The following is a 23,507-nucleotide window of genomic DNA, read 5'->3' on the forward strand; positions in this document are numbered from 1 at the left end:
TACTGGTGAAACCTGTTATTTAAGACAAGTGCTTCACAATGCAAAGGAGCTTGAATAAAGCATATCTCTTCAAATTGTTCTAGCATTTGTATCTTTTGAAAGGCTTGTGCAGCTGCATTGAAGGCTGTCTTTGCATATGTATGCATGCATAACTGCTTCACTTTCTTTCTGGGGCCTCCTATGCATGAAGCAACTTTTAAAAATCTTTGCCCAGCCTTACTATATAGTAAAAGTGGAGTGGTGATAGCGGTTGTAACTTTAAACAATAGAGTCTCCCCTATTGTGGGGGAGATGGGCGGTGGAGAAATCCAATAAAATAAATAAATAAAAATAAATAAATAAACACATTCTTTCTTGTCTTATCCTGGACTAGCAATGCTGTTGGATATATATGTCAACTAAGACTTTTATTAAGTCTTGCCTCAGGTGTATATAGGATTACAATTAAATGGGCATCTGAATTCCTCTTCTCTCTTCTGTTAGCTGAGAATGGCCAGAAATATTAGTTTTAACTACAAACATATAGACTCATTTCCTCCTTGTCCTCTTAAACTGTCAAGATAGTATTGGCCACAATGAGTGTTGAAAGAATGCTGAGTAATTGTTCACTCAGTTCTAGAAATCCAGATGATAATACTCCACACAATTACATTCATATTAAAATGTATTAGAGTCACTTATAGAATTGAAGCCATAGAATTTAGTAGTATATTTGTGCATGTCTTTACTGCAGGTCAGTAGTGGGCAGCTTGTATGTGCATTTATAGTCTGTGCTATAGTACAGAATTGAATCTTCATGGGCAAAGTCTGTTGTGGTGGGTGAGGCAATGTCTTGCCATGTTGTCTGGGATTCTTTTTGGCCTGTAAACTCTGGAGAAATGAATAGAGTGCTCTCCAAGCTGTCCCAAACAATATGTGAACTTGAATCATGCCCATTCTGGCTCTTTAATCCTTGACTACCTCCCAAATCTAGGAGAATTAACACTTCTGTCTGGAAGGGGTTGATGCCAACAGCCTTGAAAGAGAATCTTCCTAGGTCTGACTGTTTTTGACAACTATTACCCTATGTCCTAGAGAAAATTATTGAGACTGTGGTTAGTACAGAACTGCAAAGCATGCTAAAGGAAGCAGGTTACCTAGACCCTTTCTAGTGAGGGTTTAGAACTGGCTGTGGGACTTTGGTTGTTCTTATAGATGACGAGTTCTCCCATGCTGAAACTTGACTGGGGGTGCACCTCCTAATCCAAACCTTTCTGGACACCTGCAGGAGTTGGGGATTCAAGGCACTGTTCTGCTGTGGCTCAACTCCTTCCCTAGGGAGCACTTACAGTTAGGGCTGGGGGGAGGAGTGACTGGCCAAGTAGATGCTCCTTTGTGGAGTGCCTCAAGGTTCAGCCTCTTCTCCCCTGCTTTTTATCATCTCATGAACCCACTGCAGGAGATCATGCATCAGTTTCAGATAGAGTGCCATCACTTGGGTTTCCAGTACTCAATTGTACATCCCTATCCCAGCCTGTACAGCAGAGGCTGCAGGTGTCTGGATGGAATGAAATAGCCTGAAATTGAACCCAAGCATGAGACATTTACTGTTTGTTCATTGAAATTCTCTGATGACTTTGATATTCTCTTGATAGGGCGGCACTGCCCCTGAAAGAGCAGGTCTGTAACTTGGAAGTCTTCCTGGACTTAGCAGTTCTGACTAGAAAGGCAGGTGGAGGCCATGTTTTAGGGGGAGGGGACAGAGGGGCTTTGCCTAGCTTTGCTTGGTGCACAGGAGCAAAGTGTAAGAACCTTGTAACAGTAACTCATGTCTTCATCACCACCCATTTGAACTATTGCAATGCACTCTATGTTTTCTGCAGACCACCCAGAAACTTAAATTGGTCCTGAATGTGGTGGCCCTGGGGCTGGCTGGCACGTGCCTCCATGAGCACATAATACATTTGCTCTTTGCCCTGCACTGGCTTCATATCTGTTTCTGAATACTTACCTCCTCAGAGAATCTGCAAGTGTTTCCCCACTTCTGTGCACCTGTGTTTTGGAATAGCTTCTCCTACCCACTTCCCAGAATTTGATTGACCATAGACTATTAAAAACAGTACTTTTTCAGAGAACCTTTGAGATATGAGTTAACACCACCAGTTATGCAGCTTGTTATGATTTGTTTATGTTATTTTGTTTTGTTTTGTTTGTTTTTCACTGTGAACATTTTCTTACTGTGTATTGATGGGTATTGTAAACCACCAAGAATCCTTTTGATTGCAGGAGGGATAAATTCAATAAATAAATAAACTACAGAAATGTTTCAAATTACAGGTAGTCCTCACTTAACGATGGAAATAGGGACCAGCAACTTCATTGCTAAGCAACACAGTCGTAAAGCGCAACATCCCATGACCATAGCTGACTTACGACAGCAGTTGCGGCAGTCCCAGTTGCCATTGGTAGGTGAATCCTGCATGGTCACAGCATCTTGCGGTCATGTGATCACCATTTGTGACCTCCTGTCAGCTTCCTCCTTGATTTTGCTTGTTGGAAGTCAGCAATGAAGGTTGGAAATGGCAATCACGTGATCATGGGAACACTGCAACTGCTGCAACTACAAGGACCTGTCATAAGTCCCTCTCATTCAGCGCCATCGTAACTTTGAACAGTCACTGAATGAGTGGTCATTCAATGAGGACTATATGTAATGCATATATGATTCAATAGTATGCTTTAACCTGGATTTAAAAACAACAGTATGGTATTTGTTTCAGATTTGGATAGGCACCCATTCTGAGTAGCCTTTTATATATATACAGTTCTTAGCATAGGGGTATACAAAGTATGGTTCCCGAGTACTGAGTTTGCAGCCCCAAGAATCTCTCCTTAGATTTTGGGCTTTATCTAGGGGTTAAGAAGTAAATGGGTTCATTAAGATACTCAGTTTATTCCAACATGTGCTGCAGAGCGCACATCTGCAGGCACTTCCGGCTTGCATTCTGCAGTTCACATTAGAAGCTGCTGGCCATTTGTGAGTCTTTGCAGGATGAAGTCTGGGCCAAGAGTGAGCAGTTTTCTAGGATGCTTCCAACACGAGCTGCAGAGTGCACACTGTGCCTCTGGAAGCCTGCATCCCTCTGCTTCCTCCAGTTCTGCCACCACCTCAAACAGCACCTCCCATACAGCCTCCATCTTCGCCTGGGGAGACACCACCGGCTCTCCTGCCTCACCCAGCAACGGAGAGCACTGTGCCTCACCGTCCCACTGCCTCCTCCTCAGCCAGATCTGGCAAGCTCCCTTTGGCAGACGCTCTGCTGCGCATATCCCAAGGCTGCATCCTCACCCAGTGCCTGGATCCCAGGCCAGCAGCAGGAGGAAGAAGATGGCAAAGGTCAGTTGCGGGCAGCAGGGGGTGGCAGGGGTGGCAGCAGTGTGCAGGGCAGCCAAAAGGACAGAGATGGGAAATAGGCAGTTGGGGGAGTTGAAGCAAAGGTGAGCATGGCAGGGCAGGAGAAGTGTGAGGTCCAGCCTAAAGACGACACTGTCCTGGCCTAACAACGGCAACTAGGACTATCAGAACTGCTGTTGCTAAGTGATGCAGTCATGTGATGTTTCACCTAACGACCACATTGCTTAGTGACAGAAATTCTGGACCCAATTGTGGTCGTAAGTCGAGGACTACCTGCAAGGTAACATTGTTCAATAATTGTTTTCTAGGCTTGGATTCTTTAGAATTGTCTGAATATGCTGTGGTTATATCATAATGTACTGTTTAAGGTGTAGTATGAGTCATATTTGCTAGAAGATACTGGATGCTACCCTTCAGAATTGCTAGAGTGTTTAAATCATCATATGACTTTTGTCCGTTTCAACTATCTTGGTAATGGTTTGAGGTAAGATTAGATTCCAGCCATCATGTGACTTTTTGAAAGACCCCAAGAAATCATCCTTAAAGACCCATTCTTTACAACTGCTAATCTTTGGGGAACATATGTTTACAGATAATAAAGGTTTAAAACATTTATTGTGCCATAAGAAAGAATGATTCATTTCATTAGGAGCGGAGAATAAATACTCTAGAGTACAGGTATATATGCTAACTCTTGGAGAAAACTGATGTGGTTGCTAAGAGTCAACACCAACTTGATGGCACATAATTGGCATACAGTAACATTATACCATTGCAGTGTAACTTTCCATAAAGTTGCCTCTGTTCTTAACACTGTTTATTAAATTACCTTGCAATATCCATTTCTCTTTTCCCACTTTTGTTTCATGGTAAGACTGATTAAGTGTTTGGAGAAATTGTTTATTTGGACTTAATGAAGATATTACCTGTATTATAACGTTTGGGTTTCCTCAGTTTGCCCAATAACTTCATTCTTGCTTGTTGTATTTCTGTATGCGTTCTGATTGCACCACTAAAAATATCACAATCTGTTATCATGACAGCTTACTGCCATGTTAGTTAGTTAGTTAGTTAGTTAGTTAGTTAGTTAGTTATAAGATTTATATGGCCACCCATCCTAAGCAACTTTGGGTGGCTCCCAACAACAATAAAACCAATGACTATAAAACAATCATAAAAAAAAAAGGAAGACAATAAAACAATAAAACAAAAAGCCAAGGCTTTTTCATTAATAAATGATTTATTGGAATTAGCCAAGGCTGATTTCATTTCATTGATAGGTATTAGCCAAGGCTTTTTCATTATGGTGACTTTTATGTTCATGCTCTTTAGCACTAGATACTCTTTGTCCTTCATTCCACTCAATGGTTATGATTTCCTAAACCCATTGGCTAGCATGCAGCTAATTTAGCTAGGTCTGTTCCTTATCAAGATATCCAGACTGAATAACATATGAATGCAGCTGAGGTCATTGCACGTCCTAATCTCTTAGAGAGCCCTTTGCCTTTTGTCAGTAGTGCTTTGTTTTTGTTTTTATTTTTGTAAGCTTCCAACAAACAATCCAGATGCTGCTGCTTACCAAAAGAAGATAACTTTTCCTCTTATCTTTTTTCTTGGAAATGAAGTCATTGATTCTTGCATGCAAGAGTTGTCATTTATTCCTACAAGCTAGTGGTAAAAACTATTTTGACATAACAAAGCTATTCTTGGATTTAAAGTTTTATTGTTTCACAGCTTTCTTTATCTACTGCCTGAACACCCAATGACTTTTTAAGGCCGCCTCTTTCTGCCCTCCAAAGGGGGCACGTTTAAACTTGTATATAGATTACCTTATGCAATAATAACAACACAAATGTATCTTCCTCTTATTTTGTATAACAATAACACAAGTGTGTCTTCTTTATACCTGTGCTAGCCGATCATACTATAAATGCATGTGCGTATTTCCTGTTTCCTACAAAGAATGCATTTCCTATACAGAGGCAAGCATAATATGTGAAGCAGCTCAGTCGTATAGTCGAAAGATTTCAACAGATTATGCATGGAAAAAAATCACGAAGCAACCAGTGGAAAAACAATCAACTAGTGTTGCTTTGTGTTTTTGCTGAGAACAGTGCAGTGCTAACATTGCTGCTGGATTTGAGCTTTTCTTACTCTGCTTTGACTCTCAGCCACAGTGCATTTTAGTATGAAGAACCTTATGACATAAATGGCTTAGAAGATTCCATATATTGTATTCATGCAGCCTTTGGTCCAAAACTAGATTTTTTTCAGTAAAGCTGAATGTGATAAATAGGGCAAGCACCAAAATGAAGGCAGTATATAGATCTAGCAAACAAATAAGTTATCTCATTCCTAAAGATTTACTTTTTCTGTCTAGGCAAAAATCTTACATTTATTTCCTTGGGAGAAAGTCCTATTGAACATTAATGTATCTGTGAAGAGACATACATGGAGTTGATCTCTTAGATCCAAACACTATTTGTTTTTTATGGGAAGGAAACCTGGGTTAAATTGGTGCCTATTTTCAGGAGATTGTGCACTGTAGCCAGAATCCCCAACCCCAGCTTTGCATTCAGTAGAATAAATTGGTTAAGATCACCCTCTGTCCTTTGATTTCATGGGGACTTGTATGCTGTTAATTTTACCTGAAATAAGGCTGTGACACATATACCTCTCATTTGAGATTTGTTCCAAATGTTTTTGATAAAATAATCCTAAGGTATAAAATTCAAATAATCTTATTGGATAGGATATGCAGGATATCTGACCACAGTATCCAGAATATTATGATGTTGTAACAAAATAACACATTCAGACACTCTGCCTTCCTTGAACACTAATGTTGCTCTTTTGTGAAAAAGGATGGTAACTCAGACCAGCTTTGCGATAGCTGAATTGTGGCAGCCCATTTTAATTCTTTTTGGTTTCCTGTCTCCTAGTTCCCTGCTCCGGTATGGTGGGAATCTATCACTACAGAGTGCCATGAGTGTGCGGTTTAACAGCAATGGAACACAGCTGCTTGCTCTCAGGCGTCGGTTGCCACCAGTCCTTTATGACATCCATTCCCGTCTGCCTGTCTTCCAGTTTGACAACCAGGGTTATTTTAATTCTTGTACCATGAAAAGCTGCTGTTTTGCAGGAGATCGTGATCAGGTAAGGGGCATGAATTCCTAAAGTCCAAGAATTATACAGAGAGGCATTTTAAGATAATTTAAGACATAGTTTGAGAATATGGTATTGAATATTGTAAGTTTTCCGTGTATATAAAACAACAAATCTATATAGATAATGCTTTGTGACATGGTTTTCACAACATGCTAAATCATACTGTAGTTAGTCTTAGTGTATCTGAACTTGGACTAGAGGTTAAATAGTAGTTAATGATGAACATCTTAATTACTATTTATAACCATGGTTTGTTGAGTCTCTGCTTTAAAGAAGCCACTCCAGATGCAGTGTTTCTGCTATTTTTATCTCTTTTTCTATCCCTGGTGGGTGTGGGGAGTAAAAAGAGGTGCAGGAGCCCAATAAGAAGTGTGTGTGTGTGTGTGTGTGTGTGTGTGTGTGTAAGAAACTAGCCACCTATTGCCAAAGGGATGCCATTCAAAATGGAGGTAACCTGCAAACTCTGCTTGACAGTGGCTTGCCTTTGTAGTTTAACACTGCACTGATGGATAAGCAGCTTATCTATGAATAGTGTCAGACTTTGCATGGTATATTATGCAGACATATTTGTGTGTGTGTGTGTAGAGTGATCCATCACCAGGTAATCATAAGAATCTTGGTAGCTCTGGTTGAAGGCCAACTGTCTGTCCACTATTGTTATCATATCCTTGGAATTATCCACTATATAGTGGGGAAAATGAAAATACTATGATACCAAACCATCATTTCATGGAAAAGCCAAGCCATCTTGTAAGAAATGTTGTAAAGCAATCCCTGGAGGCTTTACCACATGGTAAGCTATACATAACAACATGGATGTGTCTTTTTAAACATTTTTTAATGTGGTTGCAAAAAATTGGTCAAAAAATTGGTCAAAATAGCACAAAAGTTAGATGCAAAGTGCACACTGTACATAGCAACCATTATATGGTTATTTATTTGTGAATTGTGCTAGTTAACATAGAAATTAATACAGAAGTAAGTGAGTTATTAGGTGGATTTAACTTGAGACATCTAGAAATACAATAAGATACTATATTTATTCATTTATTTGGGATATTGGTTATCAACTAATGCTCCATGACCCATATTTGAATTGTGACTTGATCTCAGATTACACCACTAACTCAACCATTTTGACAAGGGATTAAAAGAATGATGTGCCTTTGCTGCTGGGGGAAGAACTAAGCTACACAACATGGTGGGAAATAGGAGGAGAAGAAAAGAAATTAAAAATGGCTGTTGCTCTGAACTTGCATATTATAGCAAGCATGAGTTATGTGAAAAAAATTGATGTGGAACCATATTTGCTTTGTACATGTATTGCTAATTTCTTAAGCTAATTTACCCTTTGTTGTTGATACAGTAAAACTCTTTCCAGACAAGAATTTATTTGGAATTGTTATACAAATTTTATAGCACATCCACATGACAATGCCACCATCTATTTGTAATCCTCCTATTTTTTCCTGTATTATTGCTTTGTTTTTTCTTATTGGTCAACTCCTCCCCCCCGCCCCATAAAGCATCAAGGAAAAATTACCAAATCTCCACAGATTTGTAATATCTGTGATATTTGTAAAAATATATTTGTAATACAGTGTAATAGCACTGTAATATCTGACTTTGTCATCTGAACACCATTTTTTAAAATCTAGAGCACATTCAGTATAAATTCTGTTGAGTTTTTTATATATTTATATATTTATACATTCTGACTTTTACATAGCACTGTTTCTTGCCATTCACAAATCCATTGAAATATTAATTTTTAAATATTAAATATTGTGGAATATCTTTTAGATGAAAGGGTATTATAGTGCCATAGCCTTATAATGTAATATGCACATTCATAAAATTGTGAGTCACCTTGTTTTCACAAGGTGGTTAGTCAAAAAATCCTAATTAATATTTTTTTTAATTAATATCATAATGGAATAGTGCTGTTTGCGTGGAAATGTTTTTTTAAAAGGATGATAAAAATGGTACCTGCTAAAAATATTGAGTGAAAGATAGAAGGATAAAACTATAGGCTTTTGTGGGATATGGACACAAAATAATATGGAACATAAGGTTCAGTTCTACTTGTATTATACTGCAAAAAAAGTGTGATTTGGGAGTGGCACAAGCCATCTGTCTGTAAGTCGCCAGGTCATAAAATTCTTGGGTGGTTGACTTTTTCAAGGAAGGGTTAATACATGCTCTGTATGACTGCATTTTTTTGTTTAGTTTTGCTTTATCTTGACTCCACGGCATATCCTAGACATTACATCACCACCCAATCCCCTTTGTTGACTTTATTCTTGTACAGGAGAACTTCAGGAATGCAGCAATCATTGGTAGCACTCCCAGTAAAAATTCCTGCTTTTCTGATGTGTGCTACATGCTGAAAGGCTGTTTAAGATGGATGCCTGTTTCTCCATTCGTTCTGCACAGTGGCCCTAGAAATAGCTATGTCTAAATGAGCACAGTTTGTCATTCTGATATTTAAAAATAACCGCAAAAACTATGTTGTGTCTAAGTAAGATTTAGCCAATGTGTGTGCATGTGTGGCTCCCCCCCCCCCCCCATTTCCTGTCAATTTAGCATTTTATTTTTAGGAAAAATGCTGAAATTACTCTCTGCTGACCATGGAGGGCAGCAGTGGGCTATTAGTAGACATTGGAAACATGAAGTAGTAATGTACAATAACATTTGGTATGTACTATATAATATGTATAATGAATACTTATGTATAATAATGTACAGATTTGGATATATAATTATTTCTAGTACTGGTTGAAACAGTTTCCTAGGGGTCCTAGGACTTTTTATTGTAAAAAAATGACTTATTTTGCCTGAAAAATACATAGTACTTAATTATCTGTCCTATGGACATTTAGCTAAGAGACAGCTAGCTGGCTGAAAAAAATCTTTGCTACATCATGCATTAATAGCTTTGCTATGTGAACTGCAGTGAGTGCAATGCAAAGCAAGTGGACCCTGCCATCAGTGGTATACATGCTAGGAGTAACAGCAGCTCTATTAAACCATGTTGTATGCCTTACCTCTGACTAAGCAAGCATAGGATTACCCTGCCAATTTCTTACATATATCCTATAGTACAAGATTCAGTTCTAAGTGATATATGTATTCTGTGCATTCAAAGCACTGAAATTGTTAAATATGCATATTTTAGCCCAGATTCTTTAAGGGGAAGGGGGAAAATAATGAAAAATATTATTTGTCATTAAATAAATGTCATTAAATACATAAAGTGAAACTAAGAAGCTGATCAAGGTGAAAACTGGCTGTTGCTGAGGTAATTGAAAGTCCATGCAAATGATCATATTGAGGACACTTGACTCATTATTGATTTGGTTGAGGTAGAAATTGCAAAGATTTAAGGCCACCTAATATACAGAGATGGCAGCCTGAACTTCAGTAGTTAAAAAAACTACTGTGGACTAGGAAATCTAAGCAGAGGTCTAAATGGAATAGGTAACTTGACTTAAGCCATTTTTCTCTTAGCTTTTGGCTTTCATTTGCAATACTGAGATGAAATGAAGGCTTAGCTGTCAATCGGGCATATAGCTCTGATACACACATGCTTCAAGCAGAGGTCCCATTTTTTAAAAGTGCCATGTGTTCATTTGCTGCCTTGTTTCTTAATCTATCCTTTGCTGCTTTTTGCTGTGCAGGGGACCAGGTGACAGGATCTGAACTGTCTCTTCTCCTGTAAGCTGGCCATCAGGAACTCTTAAATAGGAAGTGCTAAAAAAATTATTCCTGTTTTGGATGCAGATTTACCTAATTCCTAAGTCACTCAGTCTGTGGCTTCTGTCATTCTCTGGCATAATTTCTGGATGCACAGAGTCTAACTTGGAGAGTTACCTCGTTCAGGCCAACTAGTCAGCTCTATGCACAGTTGGCCTAATTGACATTTGTAAGATCCATTCTCCTCCCTGCCTGTCCAAGCCCAGAAATGAAATGAAATGAAATGAAATGAAATGAACACACACACACACACACACACACACACACCCCACACGAATGAATGAATGAATGAATGAATGAATGAATGAATGAATGAATGAATGAATGGCTTCTAAGGCAGCTCTGGTGTCCTAAAAATATTCCACTTGTCTTTTTGACATAGCTCAGGTTTTTCTTTATAATGACTTTCTTTCTGCTGAGTGGAAGATCTATCCCTGTAGGTGGGAGCCCAATGTTAATATACTGCAATTTGGTAGTAAAAAGGTTTAATTGTACTTATCTTTGATCTAGTGATTAGGATGAGTGGATTGTTTCTGAAAAAATATACAAATACCTTTCGTTCTATGGAAAGAGAGAATTTGACCACACAAGAATGTATTGTTGAAAGTAAATGCTTTGCTTCCCAATGTAGAGGGACATACCTCTGAACAAACATCAAGGGTAGTCCAGGGCTTAGTAAATCCTGAATTATTGTGAGATGTGTGCCAGTGTTCTAGCATTCATCCCCATGATGTGAGCAGCTACACTGAACAGAAGCTAGAATTAGGAATGTTGTCCCCATTACTAGCCGGAATGGTACACTTGAGCTTGTTGCAACTTCTGGTTTGCCTATGGGAAACAAAGACATTCCTGGTGTTTTATATGTCACAACAAACTTTTGATCTCTGGCTAGTTTAGCTGCTGTGTTGGTGGGAAGAGTGAAGAGGGAAGCAAACAGGCTAAATGCGGAAGCTCACAGCATATTAGAATTTGCCATAATCCTGGTTTAGCATGGCATGCGCACTGCAGCTTTATTTATACATAAGCCAGTTTTTCAGCTTTTGGAGAAGGGATGATATTAGGGTATTTGAGATTGTGTGTGCATGTGTGTGCATTAACAACAACAATCCTCATAAACTTTATTTAAAAAATGATTGCAAAATGGTGGGTCCTTTTGTTAAGAAAGAGCCAACATGAATAGAAATTTGGAAAAATCTTAGAAAAAGGGTATCTTTCCATAGAATTTTTAATTAACCTTTATAATGAAATACATTTCAACATTTTTGCTTTTTGCCCTTCATCTCATTCTTAACTTGGCTTTAGTATGGCAGCCTTTGATTGCCTTGGAGTCTTGCCGAAAATCCCTCAATCCGGACTAATGTTTACAGAAAAAGAAAGCAGGGAAAATGTAGCCCCAGGAAAAAAATGGATTTTTTGTTGTTTTGGGGTGGGTGGGGAGGATGGTTATATTCTGCATTCCATAAAAAAATGAAGGAAATGTAAAAATGACAGGAGGCTGAGTTTTTCCTCCAGCAGATAAAATGCAGAAAAACCACTGCTACAAGATCAGAGTAACTACTCCTCCTCATATTCTAGTTTGCATAAGATGTTAATATGAAGTTACTTTCGGGGCAGAGGTGGGAGGGAGCACAGAAGAATTTGCCACAAGGTACCCCAGGCAGCAGACGTAGGATGGCGCATTCTAAACATTTGAGACATGTTTATTGTTCTGGGATTGATGCTTCATGCCACAGTTATTAACCACGCCTGGGAATTTCTTCCATCTAAGGCAAACTTCTGAATCAGCAGCTTGTCGTCTGGAAGCCAATTCTTCCCTCCACCCCCGTCCTGTTTTTTTTCCCCCCCCAGCTAATCACTGATTGCTTAAGAATTTTGCTCAGACACGATTTTAGGATGTTTTTCATCAGACTGATGCTTGAATTCACAACTTTACAAATATGCTAAGGATAGCAGAAAAGTTTGATTATTTCTCTCACATTTCCAGAATGAACATACCTTTGAACTTTGGTTGTTTCAAAAAAGTACAGCTGGGCTACTGACTATTGGTTGTAGATAGTGTGTGATCTGTTTGTTTTATCAGCTAATCTTGCTGCTCATTTTTCTTCAGGCACAATTCAAAGTCCTACCTCTACCTGGGGAGACTGCCTAAATTTGAATACCCTTGGGAGATGTTAATTTCTGTTACACTATGATTAGTGGCATGTTTAGTAAAAACTTGGGAAAGAGTCTTCTTGATAGGTATTCCCAGTGTTCCTTGTCAGTCTAGCTCAGTGTTTCTCAACCTTGGCCACTTTAAGATGTGTGGACTTCAACTCCCAGAATTCCCCAGCCATGGCTGGCTGGGGAATTCTGGGAGTTGAAATCCACACATCTTAAAGTGGCCAAGGTTGAGAAACACTAGTCTAGCTAGTTCACTCCCTGCTACCAGATTCTGGACATTATTGCACCAAGAGATTGTCCTGGCAGCATTTCTTCAAAGTTACTTTGGTGTTATTTATCCATTACCCCATTTACACAGTTCTTGCAGAAAAAGCGTTCCTCTTACAAAAAAATCTAAAATTGTACTTGAAAGAGAATAATCAGTGTGTTTGATAAATCTAATAAAGGTGGGGGCAGCCTTGGCTTTAAATTTTGACAATGTTGGGGGTAAAAACTAACTCTTTTTTTCCAGAGAGGATTAGCTTATTGAATAAAGTATTACAGCTCTATATTAGACTACAGTTTAATACTGTTTAATTTTCTGTTGAAGCAGTAAATATCTAGTATGTTAGCAGTTTCATAGTTCTGCAATGTTTGCAAATTCTTCATCTGTAAGTGCAATTGTGCATTTTCTTTTCTTTTTTCTGTTAAGCAGACCAGTCATTTAAAGAAATTATGGGTATCAAGGACCTGATAACCTTTTATTCAGAGAGTGTAGAGTGAGAGAATTTGGGGGAAAGCTTTGCATAAAAATTAAGTGTTTCAACAAAGATATCCTAATTTTTTAAAAAACCAGACTGCATTGGTTTTACAACTAGTTGTACTGGGTTTTTTTATATGTCATAAGATTTTTAAATTCTACAAAAATATGTAAAATTAGTTGTTTGCACCAGTTAAAGATTGTAAAAACCAGATATTTTCAAAAGGTTGCAAACAGAAGAAGTAAGTCTCCAGTTTTGCTGAGCAGACACGCCATCAAAAGGGAACATCTGCAGTAACTTTTCAGTCCATATTCTATATAAGGTTTCACCATTGCAGAGGCAACCAAAGTGCCTGCTTGGGCCAATAATAATTTTACCAATATGGGTGAAAAGCTGAAGGATATGTCAAGTTCACCACTAGGCATCATGCAGCATTATTGACTATAATTCTTGTATCCTATGAGAAGTGTGCCTCTGGCTTTTATGTAACACAGCATTAAATTCTGAAGTAGATCTATTACATCTGATAATATAGTCATGATGGGCTGTAAAATGTGTTGAGACAGCTCTGTTTCTGTAAAAAAATGAATGCAGCAATGGTAAAAAAACAACAACATATAATTATATAATTTGGATGTAATAGAAGGAACAATAGGAAGTTGTTTTTCATGAGCCTGTCAGATCATTAGATCTGTAATCACTCTATAGCACTGTTTCTGAACCTTGACAACTTTAAGATGTGTGGACTTCAGCTCCCAGAATTCCCCAACCAGCATGTTGAAGTCCACACTTCTTAAAGTTGTCAAGTTTCAGAAATTCAGAAATGAAGTCCATACATCTTAAAGTTGTCAAGTTTCAGAAATACACACATCTTAAGTTGTCAAGTTTCAGAAATAAATCCACACATCTTAAAGTTGTCAAGTTTCAGAAATACAGGTCTACAGTAACTGTAGTTGAAAATTACAGGCACTCTTAGCTTGCCTACAAACCTGGAATCGTTTTAAGACAAAGTATTTACTTTGTCACTGAGCTATAATTCTTCCTGGGAATTAGAAATGTATAATAGATTTTTATACATATAACCTGTAGCATATGAAAAATTCTTACACAAGTAAAAGAATGATAAAGAATACCCAAAGAATAAATACAACATTTAGGGAGGCATTCCCATAATTTCAGTGGCACTTCTAAATCACTGTGCATACATAGGATTGTAATCTTTTTGTAGGTACCTAGTCTTTATATTTTCAGTGTTTAATCTGTCATCATCTTAACAATATTAATTCACTGGAGCATAGAACATACATTAACTGTGTTATGTAACCAAATTATATTATTCTTTCACATGTATTTTAATAGTCCTCTTCTTGTAACTTATAATATTTTGGTTTCTAATAGTACATTCTCTCGGGGTCTGATGACTTCAATTTATACATGTGGAGAATTCCTCCAGATCCTGAAGCTGGTGAGTTTTTGTATGGAATCTGGTGACCTTATTCTTATTCCCAATAAGAAATGTTGTATTTTGGAATTAATGCATAACATGGAAGATCAGTAAGAAAACTACCTGACCGTGCTGGTGGAAGGAGGGTAATTTGTTAATCTGAAATGTAGTCACAGGAATGGAGTTCCTTTAAAAGACAGATGGTATATTTTACTTTCCTCTTTTAACTTCCACAGTCAAAATAGCATCCCCACAATCTGCGGTTTGTTTGGACTTGTTTTTGTTTTAACAGATTCTTAATCTACTATTAAACATCAGTTGAGCCAAACGGATTGTCCCATTTGATATGCTTTTTGTACTATGAGGAAGCAACATGCTAATAATATCCAAGGTAGTTTTGAGATAAAAAGATAAAAATCCACCCCCTCACCCACAACAAAGCTTTATTTTTCTTTGAAATATTAATCAGACTGAGCAAATAACATTATGTCATACTTAACTGCAAATAATCTGGGTTTGTGACAGCAACATTTTAAAAACTTGAAACAAGTAATTTTTTTACAGTCAAGAGTTTCTTGTGGCATTTTCTTTTGCTAACTATATGTTTAAATACAAATTTAGAAGGACATACAGTATCTCTCACAGTACTGAAGAAGATTTTGATCAGGTGACCTATATGTCCAAATGCAGACTGTTGCTGGAATCCTTCAGGGGCCTTGTTTTCCCTTCTTACAGTTCTTTATATTGAAAGAAGATTAATATGACTCTTCAATACCACAGAGGATGTTTCCATATAGAGTACTGTTCTCTGTAATGCAGGATACGTTGCCATCTTAGTACCTACCCACTACATTTATATCTGCCTGGGTTTTCTTTTGTGCTTCTTGTGTTTCCATACTTTTTGCTTACTGATGATCCATAACTGGAAACAGTGTCAGACGTTTCAAGGTCTCCCTTGCAAATTTAAGTTTCATACTGTGTTCAAAAGTCTTCTCAGTTTCAACCACTTAATCTGAAATACCGACAGAAATATGCTATTCCCTATTGTGGCCTCATTATTGAACCAGTCACCAACATTCTGGAACTTGTTTTAATTTCTTTCTGCAGAGGTTTTTTTCTTCTCTTCCCTTATCCCCACTCACTTTGGCAGGGATGAATGTTTGGGTTTCCATGCAGTTTTCACAAGATTCCAATGGGACTGATACTATAATGCAGTATTCTGGTGTTCATAACTTTTCTCATATTTTATCTTGTTAGTGTGAAAACCCTGTTGTAAGCTAGAAAGACAATCATCCATTTTGTAGGTAGTAGGTTGAGAATGGGTTGTTCAAGCCAGCTAATAAATTCATAAAAGAAACCAACTTCATTTCTTAGCTGTACTTTACATTATGTTTTTACTTAAAAAGAAAGAACCTGCCTTTCAACTGTACAGGCATGATACCTATACATAAATATAGAATGTATCTATAATGGTAGTATCTATGCACAGATTTCGGTCAAGAAATCACACAAATGTAATAAAAACAATAGTCTTGGTTTTTTAGACTAACCAGTGACATATACATGGAGGCTGAGCTTCTGTAATGGAGAACAGATCCATAAAGATTCTCCACTTACTTGAGTATTCTTCCTCCTTAATAGAGGCTCTCCACTGCTGATACTCACCTGTTACACATGGAGGACAGCAAGCAAAGACAGGGTTGCATGATCATCAATAATAATAAATATAATAAAGGAATACCAGTTGAATTAGAATATACAGAAGTACAGAATAGACCCATTAAAACCTGGGGTGCACTAACTTTTAAGGGAATAGTGGAATACCAAACAGGTAACTACAGTACTTTACAATGAAAAGTAGATCTATAAAACCTACTAATTAAATCAAGTAAAATTAAGCAATGTACAACATAAAAGCCAGAGAGGCCTGTTAGCATGGCCAGTCCAGAAGCAACAAGTCCCCAGTCAAGGAGCACCCCTATTCCTTGAATCAAATACTCACTCACTCATTATTTGCACCTCCTGTTAGTTTGCTTGATTTCAACAGTGTCTTTTTCTAGAACCGTATTCTCAACAACAAGAGGGGAGGGCCAGCATGCTTAACTCATCCCCCCTTACAATTTCAACAGCATGTTCTTCTAGTACTCTGTTCTTAGTATCACGAGCAGGGAAGGGCTATTAGGCTTCTCCCATATGGCAGTGGCTTCTGTCCGTCTGTCTGCCTCTCTCTCTTTAATACCAAATCTAATTTTAATTTTTTTTTGCATGTTATGCAATGTTATCTTACATTGTAAGATAACAGCTTTTCTTTTACACATAGAATAAAATGGTCTGTTCAAGGAAGTAAACGTGACCCTAAAGTTGTCAGAGGTTGTTGTATAATGTAATTATGCATTTACATAATTTAGCAAATTACAAATATCTAGTGTCTCATTTCTCCTGACTATACTGCTGTAATAAATGCGGCTGTTGGTTCTGAATGTTTCCAAAGGATAACATGGGGGCACTACCCACGAGGCAGAATGTGACTTGGAAAATGTAAATCTCGTCATTTCCCATGGCATACCATTGGGAGAGGAGTTGAATTCATAATGGAGGTATGGCACCAGTCACTTTCAAGGTTATTATATGTTGTAGTGCCTGCTTATATTAAGAGGGCATATTCCACTGGCAGTACAATCAAGCCAATTTATATAAAGTAGCCCAATTCTACCTTTTTTTTTTCCAGGTGGGATTGGCAGAGTGGTTAATGGGGCCTTTATGGTGCTGAAAGGTCACCGTTCGATTGTGAACCAAGTCCGATTTAACCCCCATACCTACATGATCTGCTCCTCAGGTGTGGAAAAAATTATAAAGGTGAGTTTCTGGTGGTTTGTTTTTTCCCCATGGTCATGATTTTTAAGGTTTCTTTTTAAATTGGTTAAGCTTTTAATAAGCTTTAACCAGCAGGAGAAGCATGTTAAGGGTCCCGTCTATGAAAGAGTGTCATCTGGCGGAACCCAGGAAGAGAGGCTTTTCTACCGTGGCATCTGCCCTTTGGAACATCATCCCCCTGGACCTTAGATTGACCCCAACCCTTCCAGCCTTTAGGGACGCCCTGAAGACATGGCTCTGCCACCATGCCTGGGGGCCCCACAAAGGTGGGGAGCTCTGTGTTGAACTGATGTAGGATGAATTCTGCCACTGATCATAATTTTCTGTTTTTTAAATGTTTCTATATTGGTTTTTAACTTCTTGTTAAAAGATTGTTTTTACCTGTTGTGAGCCATCCAGAGCTGCTTAGATGAGATGTGGGGGCATACAAATCATAATCATAATCATAATCATTGTTTTCCTCTATAATTGGTGGGTTTTTAGTATTTCTGTACATTGTCTTGGTTGTTAAAAAAAGGGCATAAAATATCATAAATAAATAAACACATTTTGACTTCTGCAAATGTAAGTGATCCATAGTGGGTGAAACTGCTCTTGATGTCTCTAAATGTTTATTATTCAACTGTCTCCCTAAATATTTAGTAAAGAGCTAGAAATAAGTTGATATGTGAAATATTAATAGCTTACAAGAGTTTGAGATAGTGCTTATGCAAAAAGATGATTTTATTTCTAGCAATCAGTACCCTTTAATCTTGTGTAATTTCTATAATGGGCTAAATGAGAGTGAATAAGCTATAAGTAAATCCAGACAAGATGGAGGTACTGTTGGTAAGTAAAAATGGATTGTGGGATTGTGGTGAAACCTGTTTGGATAGGTTTGCACTCCCCCTGAAAGAGCAGCTCCATAGTCTGAGAGGGCTCCTTGGTCCTTCGCGGTCACTAGATGCACAACTAGAGGCTGCGGTCTATAACATCCTTTGCACAAATTATGTAAATGCAACAATATTGATCTGTATCAGCTGGTCAGACTTTAATGATGGTTATCCAAGTGTTAATAACATCCTATCTCGACTGCTGTAACATCTTTTTCATGTGATTACTCTTGAAAACTCTCAAGAATTTGCAACTGTTGAAAAATGTGTGACCACCACAAATGCTAGAGCCAGACTTTTAACTGGTACAAAATACAGCGATCAAATAATGCCTGTACCAAAGAATCCGGGCTGGTTGCAGATTTCTGCTGAGCACAGTTTAAGATGTTTATGCTGATCTTTTAAGCCCTAAATAGCTTAGGAGCTGACTTGCTAAAGGATTGCCTCTCTCTCCTTCTATGAACCTGCCCAATTATTTAGTTCAGCAGGAGAGGTCGTTTTGAAGATAAACCCATTGCCAGAGGCTCATCTGTCGGGTGCACAGGAGCACCCCTTCTCTTAATGTGTCTCTCAGGCTATGGAATGTGCTCCTTAGAGAGGTGTGGTTGGCCCTCATTCTCTCAGTATTTAAAACAAATGTAAAGCATATTTCTTTCACTAAGGTTGTGATCATTAATTTATATTTAATTTTATTGATTTTATTATAAGCATTCTAGTTTTGTTCTAAATGGAAGCTGCCTTCCATGTTTATATGAGTAAAAACATGAATTATACAGCAAATAAATATTCTAAGCTATCTGAACTAGATTCACTCCATCATATTTTCTGTGTTTGGAACACCGTATTGGTTCTACAGACCGACCTTTATGGTCCTCGAAGGTGTCCAGAATCTGTCTCATTTTGACTTCTAAAGAGTCATGTGCCACAGGCATTCTGCTGAAAATGAGTCATCCAGTGAGCTTCAGGTGTGAACAGGGACTTGAATCTTACTCTTGTCTGTCTAAGTCCAGCTCTCAAACTCAGCTCTCATGATTTATGCTGAGCTGAGCAAAGACAGCCTTGTATTCCTGTCTGAATTCTGCCAAGCAAGTTTTCTGAGCAAGGTCCACATGAATTAATTTCAACCAATTTCTGTTTCCTACTATTTCCGGAGAAGCTTCAAAACTGTTTATAGAGCCCACTTTACTGAGGTCATTTTTGTTTGTGGAAAAACTTTAGTCAGTTGCAAACTCTAGTTTGTCTCTCTGATTTTTTTTCTTCTAGCTTACTGCTGCTTTCTCTTCCTTTTTTTACTCATACTTGCATATTTTTATAACAAAGATCTGCGGCAGTGTATGGATTCTTGAAGAAAGTATATTATATAGCATTTTACTTTCCAGAATTCTAATTATGTTTATATCAATTTTTGCCAAAGGAAAGTTATGGTGTGTGAACTTAAAGCCTGTTGGATACTGGATATTGGGATGATTCATTCTCTGAATCTTTCGTGCACGAATGTACTTGGTCTAATGCAGAGGTTTTAGAGTGGGGTCCATGGATAGGTTTCAGGGGGTCCATGAACTTAGATGGAAAAAAAGATTCCAACTTTGTTTTCATTAGCCTCTGACTGAAATTTAGCTGTTCATTCAGTAATGTATATAGGCAACAGAGTAATTTAAGGCTTCTAGACTCCAAAACTGTGGAGTTCAATAAAACTCACTGCCTACATTATTATATCCTGAAAAGGCTATTGTCTTGTTATTGATTTAACTGATTAATAAAGAAGCCCAGATTACTATATTACGTATTTGTTGTTTTGTAATATTTTGATAACTACATCCGAGCATAATTCATTTCCTGGATAAAACTATATTTTATTGTATGCATTTAAATCCATTTTTCTCAGAAGGAGTCTATAGGTTTCATCAGACCCTCACCCTTTTGTCTATGGCATATAAAGATTAAGAACTAGTGCACAAAAATCTCCTCTGTTGCTTTTGTTGCAGCTCTATTGCTATTTGGGGGCTGTCCTCTCAAATCTCTAAGTCTGCAAGATAATCCTGTTTGAGTACTTTGGAAAAGAGAATTTCTGTAGGTTCCCAGCATGTATCTGATGAAACATGACTATGTTTCTTGTTTATAAACTTCCAATTAACTCTGTGAAAGAACCTTTATTATAAAGCTATCTTGTTTTGTTTTTCTTTTATCTGTGGTTTGTTCTTATGCATTTTGACACTAAAATCACTTTAAAGCCAAAATAGCTCAGCTACAGATTATCAACTCTCAAATTTCTATACCAATCTGGTATAATGCAGGCAAGTGCAGGGTATTGCCTTATAGATTCTCCATCACCTAGGATCAAAAGGTGAAGCTTCCCCCTCCCCCCCATTCTGGACTTTTCATCTGTAAAAAGTAAGTACTGTAATATTATGTAGATCACAGAAAAGGAATAAGAAATATTAGACCAAAGAAATTAAGGACCTGAGATTAAAAAAAAAGAAAAGAAATATAGCTACATCTAACTTACACCAGGAACTTTCATAATTTTTATAATCTCTCCCTAAGCAAATCTATCTAGTGCTTATGTTTCTTTTTAGACAGGATATTAATATTGGTTTGTTTCAGTCTAATGTGAAAGAAAACAAAGTTAAGAATCTGTTCTGTTTGACTTTGAATAGTAAATTTGGTTTGGCTTGATAGAAGAGGATTTAAAAAAAAACTGTAAGTGGAAGGCAGTCTTTTGAGAAGAGTTTTTAAACAAAATGTAGTGTGAAGCAAACAGCAGAGAAGACCATAGAGAACTTTTCTTGAAGACTGTTGATTGCTATTAGGAAGTTCATCTATTAAGAAAAACTGGTTAAGTCTATAACAGGTTGACAGCAGGAGGGCAGTGTTGAACTGAATATTGATGCCAATGGCAACTTGTCAACTGCACAGAAGGAAAAAGAATAAGGTATTGCTTATTTATATTTTAATGAGAATCAAAACACTCATAGACCTTTGTTTCTATGGAGATAACTATAGAGATAGGCCATCTATCTCTGCTTTACAGTAGAGGATTATCTGATGTACCATATTAGTTCTAATTATAAATACTTGCAGCAATTTTACTGCTTCTAGCATGTAAAAGGAATTTGGGGATTTCATTCATAATGGAGATGCTATGTTGGGCTTTATTTCTGATTAACAATTGCAAAATCTAAGTTCTACACCAAATGTAACTTAACTATTCTAAGTCATACATGTACTCTATAAAATTCTACTTCCTGAGTTAAGATTTTTAAAGAGGGTTTTGTGAGTTGGGATTAAAATGCAAGAAAGAAAGGATATAAAGTTCCAGTGTTATTTTATAATAGCCATGAAAGTGAAAGGTGCACAGTTACTAAATTTTCTCCACCTAGGTTTTGATATTATTCTATAAATACAAATTCTCCAACAAACTATGAAGGGTGGATATGTATGTATATTTGTGTACATTAGATAGGTTCTAATTCAATAGATGCCCTACAGATATTCCTTAGTGTACTGTACTGTTGGCTGGTTGGCTCCTCAGTTACTTTACTGAAATAAACCATAACTAACTGTATTTTCTCCTAGGGAATGAAGTTTTTGAGTAATAGGTTTCTGAATTAGGCTGCTTATTGAGCAAACCTCTTCCCTTACAGCCCATATAGGCTATTATGCTCAAATATAAATCTCTGGGAGGAATACATTCAAGGAATAGCAGATATCTCTCCAAAAACAGCTACCTGACAGACACAGTAACAAAAGAAAATTACTCTATTATAATCAATCATTTTATTGATTGATTGATATTTTAATTTTTTTTAATTTTTAGGCTTGGGCATCTGTTTTAGACTTTTCAAGTCTGTTTTGCTGTTTTGTGCTCAGTGGCAAGTATAGAGAAGGATTTTGCCTACATATGTGTTGGTCTGAGTTTGTAACTACTGATTTCAAAGGCAGCTTTGGTTAAACCACAGAAAAATCTGATTTCTTTTTCTTTCTTTATGGATATCCATCTTTCTTGCTAGAATTGATGAAGATTTCTTAAAATGAGTAAAATAGAAGAATAGGATATATGCTCTAAAAAGAATTGGGAAATAATAACCATTATGGGAGAGCATGTTAAATATAAATGCGTAGGGAAGAGCCGAAGGAGTTGGATCCATAAAGAAACATTCTCATGCAGCAATTTGATTTTGCTTTAAGCTATGTTTTAATGAAGTTCTGTTTATATTCTGAGTGATGGAGCATGGTCCATCTGCATCTCCTGAAAGGATAGTTGTGAACATGGAAGGGTAGTACCAGAAAACAGGGGTAGTACCACCTGCCATGGCTTGTTTTGGATGATGGAACAGTGTTTCCATTAGCCTTTGTTTTGGGTAGGAGGCTACTACGCTATATAGCCATATCCTCCTGCTTCTCCCCAAGATGATAGCCCATAAATTCATCAAGAACCAGATGAAAGGTGACAAGGCCTGCCACAGAACTGTCAGTTTTTTAAAAACAAATATTTAACATTGCATATCTGTGCACTACTACCATGTCTACCATTAGCAAGCCGTGTGCTTTTACCTCTCATGTACCCAACTATTTCGGCAAAGACAGATATTTCATGCTGCTGTTGACTGAGTAGCACATGCATCAACAGGTATAATTCATTCCCTTATTTAGGCATAGCTATGTACAGTCAGGTGAAGAGCATAACACTCAGGAATTGTAGTGGCTCTACATATGCAAAAGAATGGTAGCAGTAGTTTAGCTTGTCTCATTATAAAAATGCATAGTGCTAGTCTAAGCATATTCATCAGACTCTTAGTGGGCAGGGAAATCCTAACAACTCCCTGTTCCTTTTGACACTGACACACGTGACTAGAAATGTCACATGCTTTACTTTGCTGGGACATTTGCAATGGAGCTAAAATACAGAGGTGTCCAATACATTTCTCAGCTTATAGTATTTTTCATTTTTCAGCTCATAGTATAGGAATGTCCGCAACTGCTTGACAAAATACTGCAAGGAGTCTCATAAAACATGATGGCATGTTTCTTCATCCAAATAGTGCTAGTTTCCTGGGAAACCAGTGTCTTGGTTTGTGCCTAGATTTTCACACAGAAAG

General features: G+C 37.4%; 1 protein-coding gene across 1 annotated transcript in view; it reads left to right on the forward strand.

Moving 5' to 3' along the window:
• DCAF5 (DDB1 and CUL4 associated factor 5) overlaps nucleotides 1–23,507 on the forward strand; it is a 51,281-nt gene that overhangs the window by 23,123 nt on the left and 4,651 nt on the right. The window contains exons 6-8 of the mRNA XM_007424562.4: nucleotides 6,337–6,550; nucleotides 14,617–14,683; nucleotides 17,391–17,518. Coding sequence (XP_007424624.1) covers nucleotides 6,337–6,550; nucleotides 14,617–14,683; nucleotides 17,391–17,518 — 409 coding nt within the window. The remainder of the gene's footprint in view (nucleotides 1–6,336; nucleotides 6,551–14,616; nucleotides 14,684–17,390; nucleotides 17,519–23,507) is intronic.

This window comes from Python bivittatus, unplaced genomic scaffold (genome assembly GCF_059951505.1).
Source record: "Python bivittatus isolate LINGU-HERP-01145 unplaced genomic scaffold, Pbiv_v1 ctg000480_np1212, whole genome shotgun sequence".
In the NCBI taxonomy this organism is placed as follows: Eukaryota; Metazoa; Chordata; class Lepidosauria; order Squamata; family Pythonidae; genus Python; species Python bivittatus.